Here is a 9,466-nt window from a genome sequence, read left to right on the forward strand (position 1 = left end):
TCTTTACATATATAAAAATAGAAATTATTTCTATTTAAAGTAATTAAAACTTTGATCGGAACAAATTATAATAAGTTTTAATTTTATTAGCTTAAAATAAATAAATATTTTAAAAGAAAATTTATCTAGAAAATAGTGTACTATACTCACCGATACTAAAATCGTGTGCAGGCTCTTGTTATGGTAGTACATCAACTGCATTGAGATGGTCATCTCATAGTGCGAAAGTATTTTTAATGCTTTTATTTTAAAGGAAATGCTATTATTAAACTAAAAAACTGTTCCGTCTCATCTATAAAAAAATTTCATCCGATCATCCTCTTCCTAACGTCGCCGCCATTTTTATTTACATTTGTATATGTCATCACATAAAATTGAAACGTCATAAAAAACAAACGATCTGATTGGTTTACGTAAGAAATTGCCTGAACGGTTGCAGATATTTCGTGCAACCGTGATTTCTATATCACACGAGGATTTTTCGAGCAATTTTTGGAGAAATTACACTTACAGTTGCACTTATTTTCTCTCGTGTGATATAGCAATAAGTACATCTTTCCTGGTGTGCACTTATAACAAGCTGTATGCCCTATGACAATTTCGCCAAACTAAAAAAAAAAAAAACATTTTCTTTTTAGACCTGAACATTTATATCCGAGGTTATACAAGCCTGGAACACCCTGCACTGAATGTCCAGTCAACTCATGCTGTGATACTGATCCAACCGAACCGGGAACATATGCTGGACTCTGCCGTAAATATTTTTAGACATATTCTTTGCATTATAGATCAGGTTGTTCAGATTTAATTATATTCTTTTACACCCAACCTTATACTTATGCAGCAGAATCATTATATATTTTGACAGCTGATATAGCAAGGCTTGTTTGAGAAAAAGTTCCGTTGTTTCTTTGCAGCAGTTTTTGGTTGGGGCCTTTCGAATTTGGAAAGTAAAAAGTGGAAATTCCGGTATATTTTACATTTTCTCTATCAAAAAGGTAAAACCTCTGTTCAAAACAAATTATCCGGTGTGTGTGGAGAACAGGTATTTGTAGCCCACCAATGTCAAAACCAGTTTTCAAAATTTCTATTAATACTATTTTTCGAATATCTGTCGCCAAGGAAAATAAAAAAGCAATAGCTTAAATGCCTTGCACTTGAAGCAATGCGATGTTTTTAAACCGTCTATATAATTTTGTCGAGAAGAATTATCTGAACTTTATAACAGACAAATAACTTAAATATTTCTTAAGTCATTAAACATTTTTTAAAAATCGATAATTAGGCGACATTTTTCCACCTAAATGAAAATTATCAAAATCACTGCTTCATTCTCTGTTTTCGCAAATTTTTATGAGCCGAGCCCATGTAATGCAGCAATGGCCTAGTTTTTTAAATATTAAAAAATAAAACCACAAACGCTTTCATTGTCACTAAACTGTGGCTTTTTCCCATATTGACGTTTTGAGCCATATTCCTAAAAAAACGCTGGCTTTAGACAGGTAACTTGGAATCACAGTCATGAGTAACAGTTGCAAATTCACAGCAGTTATAAAAATAGCATGTTATTTACAGAAAAGCATAATTTCACATCACAATAGAACCTTCGTAAAACAGCCTTAATATGTACGGTGATGCATGACGCCAGTTAAGCACATCAATTGACACAAACCGCGGCTCTGTCTGTGATTTGATTTTTAAATGTCATAGAAAATGATCCATTTTCAAAGCGAATCATCATTCAGAATGAGAAATTGGTAGTCTATAACAATGTTCTTTTCTCTGCAAAATTTTATTTGACGATAAAACACTCCTAGTGAGGAGGTCAAAAATCAGCTGGATTAACTTTTTGAGAGCAAAACCTCCTGTAAGCTTCAAATCATGTTACTACCAAAGAAAGTAGTGAGTCAGAATAGGTAATATATGATTCATTAGAACATTTGTATTTTCATAAAAAAAACATTTTCATAAAAAAAAATTAATTTCCAAACTACCCAATCTCTTAGTCATAGTTTTCACGATAATCTTTTCTGTTTTCAATTATCAAAGAAACGAAGGCGCAACGACCCCATTTTCTCCTTTTTGGCCTCAACAAAATTTTGACTGGTAAAAATTTAACAGTCACAGTAGATAAGTCATCGTAGGTAAGTTTCTAGTAAACAGACATATCTGAACTCTATATTATTTGAAAAGTAGTGGCTGGTAAAAAATAGTTTACATTTAGAAGCGAATGGTCTTATATTTTTAGTGATTTGAAATATTTTAAAAATAACTGATGCCAGACTGGCAGCATTGTGCCAAAAGGGGTTGAAGAGTTTCAAAAAATAGTAGAAGCTTTTTGAGTTACGTTGAACACAATAGGGAAAATTTTGCACTTGGTTCTAGAGAAAAAGCAGTACTCTCAGCCTGAGCACTTCTTTGTGCCTAATATCGAGGTTACAGAAATGTAGTATTCTTTATAATTTTATAATTAATATTATTTGTTTTTATTTTTCTTTGATATTTTTTTATTAGGCTTATATTTTGCTCCAGCTATATATCTTCCGATGGCTCCATTAAGATTCTACTGCTCTTTCATTGATGAGGATCCGAATTGCAATTTTAAGAACAGAGGTCAAACACCATACAAGTTGATCAAAATTCCTGGAGGTATGCATTCTTTTATTTGTGCATTAATAAGAGTAGATCAACAATTCTGGGTAATTACTGGTAATTTTTCTGGGTAATTTTTGGAATTAAAAAATAGAATACCAGCGAGTTCAATATTTGCCGGCATACTATTGTAGCAGTAGTAGATTATTTTCATCATCATAAAAGCAACTCCACTGCCTGGTTACCTCAATGCTCAACCAAAATAGTGTTAAAATTCCAGATGATTGGGATAGGGGTCGCTTCGCAGCCCAGGTGCCCAATAAAATCAGAACACTAGGACTAGGATTTTCATCACTCTAGTGGCAGTGGCAACACAGAATGAGCTATTGGAGACAATTCGGAATGCATCCCTGAGGATTTTCCGAAGATATAGCATCACAATTTTGATGCTCTGCGCGGAGGATAGCTACCCCGCTTTGGTAACCAAATGACCCGCTCGTGAAGTGGAATAATTTAGGGTAAAGCAGCTTAAAAAAGACCAGTACCGCATGCAAACCCTTTGAGCCCCTACCAACTCACTGACGTCTGCCATTGATGCTTGTATTAAGTGGTTTACTGGTAATCGTGTCTTACGATCAGTCTACTGTGGGTCTACAGCATACTATGGAAAAATTATTATTTATAATCTGATAATGCGCATTTACGCAGATAGAATTTTCGTTTATTGTTAATAAACATTTCACAAGTCTTAATGAGTTACGTTATGTAAAAAATAATAATGAGTAATTTGAAAAATTTAGTTCTAAATAATTATGAAATTATCAGTACTTAATGAAACTAATTATCATTAATGAGTCTTTTTACAACAAATTCAATCTTATTTAGATAGTTCTCCAAGTCACTAAAAAAATATGTGTATATTAGGTACGTATAATTTCGTTTGGAGCAACGACATGATTATAAAATATTTGGAAAAAGGCAGACAACACAAATTGTTGAGCACATTTCATGACCTCGCCTAAGCTATCTGGTCCAGATATTAGCAATGTGTTCAGAATCTAGAAAAATTTAAAAGTCTTGACAAGTGGTTTTGAAGATTATCTTAATTTCACAAAATGATTTCACATTAATTTCAGGATTCTGAATGGCCTGTGGTAGCACAGATACTCAATGTTTGTAACATTTTAGACCGATAGTAATTAGGGAAGCACTTTGATTTTCTGATCATTTCCAATTAGTTTTTATTTTTCGAGAATGTGGTCAAGCATTTCCGCTATTTGACGTTGTTATTTTTCATAGCTATCATTAAATCTATTAAACTAAGTAGAATGAGATGAGCCGGGCTTGCAGTCAGAATGAGCCCAGAACGAACAGCATTGAGAGTCTTTAATGCAACCCCCTCCAATAAAAGACCAAGAGGAGGGCCCAAAAAGAGATGGAAGGACTGTGTGGATGAGGATTTTGCCATCCTAAAAGTAAAGAACTGGAAAACAATTGCTGGGAAAAGGGCAGAATGGGAAAAACCTCTGAGGAAGACCCAGGCTCACAAAGGGCTGTCGTGCCAATGCTGATGATGATTTTCCATGGCAAATGAATAAAGTTATACCGATTTTCGACAATGTTCCTGAAGTAGTCGTTACTTTTGTTTATTTTCAAAATTGTTTATAAATTATTGGGTACTTACCGCACTGGGGCATTCATGTTTGGCCATCCATGCATCAGGCAAAGTATCCGGCGATTAGTAGATTACCGAAATTTGCCACTAAACTTATTTTTCAGAATCTGTAATGAATATTACTCCTTTTGCAGGAAATCTATTGCTGACAGAAATGGGAATGGGAACTCCACCTGCGAGTGCATGGTTTCCGAGGACCATTATAGGCAAGAGTGGAGCGTGCTTGGTGATTGTTGAGCGGAATGCTCAGAGCGCTGATTTGGGAGTGCAGCAGAGAGAGAAGAGCAAGTTGCAAGTGATCCTTCACATACATGAAGCTGACAGAACCTATCCTCAGATCATTGTGCTTCATTTGCAGAACAGCTGGGTGTTCATGACTCATCATGTCCCACTCACATTCGACAGATTCTTTACGGTAAGCAACATCCAATTAAATACTGGAATATTCGACTGATTCTTTACTGTAAGTAGCATCCAATTAAAAGCTGGAATAGTCGACAGATTCTTTACTGTAAGCAACATCCAATTTAAAACTGGAATATTCGACAGATTCTTTACGGTAAGCAACATCCAATTAAAATCTGGAACATTTTCGTAATGTATTGAGAAAAAATTTACAGGACATGATACCGACCCATACCGGCACGATACCGACCGATACAAGACGAACCCGTTTGTCGTCTGACGATACAGGGTCTAGTAAAATACATTGCAGAAGCATGCGCGTTTTTCCACGCACTGATACGATAGCGTTTATGTCGGCTCCAACAAAAAGAATTCATTTATGGAAACAACGTGTTGAATGAGAGCACACGTATCCCATCGAATCGTACCGATATTTTTTTCTTTTCTTTTACTCTTTTGTTTTATATTTTAGTAAGAAATCAGTACCAGTTGAAATTAACACGTATTTGTTCTTTTCTGAACTTACTATCCACTCTTTAAAAAAATAAATAATATAATTACAAACATTCTAATAATTTTATTATCGAATATGAGCAAAATAGTGCATTAAATTTTTGATAAGTTCAAAATTGTTGTAAAAACGCGTTAATGATTATTCTCATTTTTTAGAAAAGTAGATGGCACGACTACTGCAGTTTGTACTGTCACCAAAATAACATAGATTCAAAAGTTTGTTTTGAAAAATCATCATGAAAATTTTTTTTTTCACTTCTTTAAATTCTTTTATATATGGTTTTAATAAAAAAATTTGTTTCAAGAAATCACAATTCGTTACGGTAAAGAGCACTTTCGTTTTCCCGAACTCCAGCAAACGATGTCGGGAAAATGAATAAGTGTTTTCCTAACCATCAGGCAACGATATAATTGTTTGGTCATATCGTTATCCGATTTGATCGGCATCGTTTGGCATGAAGAAAAAGCGCTCTAAAAGTGCATATAATGTGAAGGAGTGCAGTACTTCGGACCGTATGTATTTTGTACTAGTGGAAGTCATCAGAACCTGACGAAAGCAGGGGCAGTTGCTCCAGGCATCAGAGGGATCCCCAAAATCGAATAGAAAGTTTATTTTTCGTCTCCTTCTTTAATGAACTTTTTTTAAGTAAAGTATCAGCACAGTGTAAAATCCGTTTTATGTTAGCTTCTTCATTAATCTACCGTATGAAAGCAAATATTTTTTTTGTAAATCCATGGGTTTCTAGGGCGAAATTCTGCTAAATTTTCGCAATTACGATGGATAAATTTGGTCAACCAAGAGCCTGTATTTTTACATATCGCAAAATGCGATGTTGTTATAAGAATACGGGCTTAATTGAGTCATCGAATTTGAAAAAATTTAGATGAATTCCGCCTTAATGTCAGCAAGGATACGAATTTTCAAAGGTAGATGACAAAAGTTAACAATCAGTTATCCTATTGTTGACTTCTTTAATTCAGTTAATTTGAAGAAATAATAACTTAGCTAAAATAATATTTCTTTACATCTTCTAATTATAAATTTAAAGAGCATTTTTGTCAAATTTTGACTCTTCAGATGTGCTACTTCCTTTGATGGACTTCTGACTTTAATGGATTTCTGACATAGAATTGTTAGAAAATAAAAAAGGGACAGAACGATATTCGACTGACCATTGAAGAGGAGAGTGCTTGATAGCTATTTTAGGTTTCAGTCAATTTTCTAGTTATATATCTATAATGAGGAGAAAATTTAAATACCTCCATAAAGTTTGGTTTCTCATTATTAAAGTAGTGAAGCAGAGGAGGGCCCCAAGAAAAGTTTTTGCACCAGACTCCAATTAGGCTAAGTTGGGTCCTGTGAGTCATACCCCTCACTGGAAAATTTCTGCTTTTAATATAACTTGCTGACACCTGATACCTGTTCATTTGATATTGTTAATGCGTGATACTATATGTTGTGATATTCTGGTTTTCCATAGAGTTCTGGAGAATTTTACTCTTTTTCGATTCTTAAGTTACTTATTAATTAATTTTTTTATCTGTTCGATTTGATTATAAGACATAGTAAAACTTATATTTAAAAACAAAAATATTGAATAGTTCATATAAGAATTAAATTAAAAATTTTTTAAATAATTAAGATAAAATCCTCTTTTAATAAAATCCCTTGGATGTTCGTATTATTTCGTAATCCAGAGATTCGTCACCGAATTAACTATACTTTTCATTTAAATGAAATCCAAAATGTATTTATTTTCATTTCTTGCCACCATTTAATCCCATTTCTGCTTATTAATTCTCGTGAGACGTCTAGAAACGGTGCGGGAGAGATGTTTTTGAAAATATCACATAATTATCACCTGCTTTTTTACTGGTGTAACATGTAGCCAGCACATGGAATTAATTAGGTGGTCCTCGAAATAAAAGCAACTAGCTCATCACGTGACGCGTGACGTCAGTATCACATAGTTACCACTAAACATTATTATGTGCCTTTCAAAAAGGCTTCCTTCACGGAAACTGCTTTCGGGATGTTTCTCCTTTCCGAATTATTTCAATCGAATACTCTTAGACGCGTTGTAACTGGATTCCGTGAGTTAGGCCTGGGTTCAAAATTACAAGGCTAAGGTGTTGAACATTGGTAGTCGTAAACTCAAATTTGAGTCGGCTGTTCAACGACAGTTATAAAAAATAAAATAAAAATATATTCAACCTTAAAGATTCAAACATTTTATATGCATTTTTTATATGATATTAATGCGGAAAAAAAATTCTCCAAGAGGTCAGTTTAAAAGGTTTGAGTTCCAATGCGCAAATTAAAAAAAGATATCACCTTAAATAACTTCCGTTACAATGATCAGATTTTCACAAACGAAGTACCAATTTTAATGATTATAGTCTTATAGGGACTTCAAACATGAAAATTTATTATTGCTTATCATTAATTAAGTTACAGAAACGAACACAAAAACGTACCTTCTCTGAATGAGCGTGCCTTTTACTCAACGGATTTGAATTTTGGGACTTCAAAGATTTTGAAGAGAGAACTTTCCACATCTGTAAATATTTCAAAGACCCATTAGAAGCTAAACAAGTCTCGGCAACTCACCCGTCACCTGATATGTGAAGTCAGTTGAACAGACTTTTCACTCTACGATATCACTCTTATAAACGGATTTGAATTCTTGACCTTCAAAACATAAGGAGTGGTCAAAATTTGAGCAGATGAAATTTAAAATCCCTTTATATTGTTTTTAATTTTTTCGTATTTTACAATATCACCAGAACATTATAAGCAAATCGGAATATTTTACCACACAGTTATAAAGCTCCAAATTATTAGTCCAAAGATTATTCTTTGTAAAAAATCTTCTTTAATTAGCTTTATTTTATCATTTTGTTTAATAACAGTCGAAACAGTTTTTGTATCATGGGGCTTACAAATTATCACATAATTTTAAAGAAAGTAATTTTAAATGGCAAAATCCAAACTTTTGATGAGGTCGATCAAATAGTTCTCGAGAAATTAAATTTTACGTAAACAACTATTCTAATGTTTGATTATTTAGAATGTTAGATTATTTATTACCGATTTTGAAACGATTTTATAAATTTCTAGAGAACTTTATTAATAATCTCAAAAATTTTTGTCTAAAGATCTCAAATAAATTTTCTTTACTTTTAAGTATATTAACATAATGGAAATTGGCTGTTTCTTATTGCTTTAAAAACTCTATTATTTAAAAAGTTATTTACTTTACTTCATTTTTTATAATTTTAAATAACGATAGCAACTCAACATATTTTTCTGACTTAGCAAATAAACAACTTCAAGAGAACTTTGTTATTATTTCCATAGACAAAGATAGCAATAATTATACAATTCTTCTTCTGCAAAAATCCGAAATTGAATTTTTAAATAAGAAATTATCAATGGTAAAAATTTAAAGCTTAGTAATTTAAATAAAAAATATTATCTTAAAAAAAATTAACTTTCAACAAAAAGTTTAAAAATTAAAAATTTAGAAATTTAAAAAACTACGATAAATTAATGAAATCGGTTTTTTTAGACGATTTACTTTATACAAATGCAATTATTTTAAATGTTTTATTAAAAATTGCGTATGATTAAAAATTGAAATAATTTAAGGAAAATTTATTTAAAATCAATCTATCATAAAAAGCGAAATAGCATAGGCTTTTTCCAGTTAATCCTTTCCGAATCGTAAAGGGTCTGGGTAACAGTTTTGCTGTAGATCTATATTATTGAGCCACTTAAGACTAAGACTTTAAAATAGGCGAGTTGCGATCGAAAATGCAAACGTAAGATGAAGTTAAGAACATCAGTTGGTGGTTACTGTGCTACGAATTAATTCTTTTTGGCGGCGTCAATTCGTCGCCAATCAAATTATATTTTATGTTAGTTGTTCTCGATACACTCATGCCCGAATGAGCACTTCTTGAAAGCTCCTATTTCTCATATTTTGTTGTTTTGTTTTCAGTCTAATTATTAATTTTTCATTGTTACGTTTGTTAATAAATATAAAAGCACATATTGATTGTTTTCTTACTGACCAGGGCATCAAATGGTAGAGATATACGCATATCCCGAAAGCGATATTCCACTTTGACTAACTCTGGGGCACTCCAATTGGCACTGTTTGGCGTGCGAATTCTTAACCCGCCAAATCAATGAATCTCACGCTTTCTCGAATCGTACGAGATTAAACTTCAACCGCTATTAATTTATTTTTTTTTATATGAGTGCAAGTAGAGTTT

General features: G+C 32.6%; 1 protein-coding gene across 1 annotated transcript in view; it reads left to right on the forward strand.

The window, feature by feature from the left end:
- LOC107453067 (venom allergen 5-like) overlaps positions 1 to 9,466 on the forward strand; it is a 25,970-nt gene that overhangs the window by 4,399 nt on the left and 12,105 nt on the right. The window contains exons 2-4 of the mRNA XM_071185729.1: positions 639 to 754; positions 2,515 to 2,649; positions 4,402 to 4,682. Of these exons, the coding sequence (XP_071041830.1) occupies positions 639 to 754; positions 2,515 to 2,649; positions 4,402 to 4,682 (532 nt within the window). The remainder of the gene's footprint in view (positions 1 to 638; positions 755 to 2,514; positions 2,650 to 4,401; positions 4,683 to 9,466) is intronic.

The sequence above is a fragment of the Parasteatoda tepidariorum genome, chromosome 9, assembly GCF_043381705.1.
Source record: "Parasteatoda tepidariorum isolate YZ-2023 chromosome 9, CAS_Ptep_4.0, whole genome shotgun sequence".
Taxonomy (NCBI): Eukaryota; Metazoa; Arthropoda; class Arachnida; order Araneae; family Theridiidae; genus Parasteatoda; species Parasteatoda tepidariorum.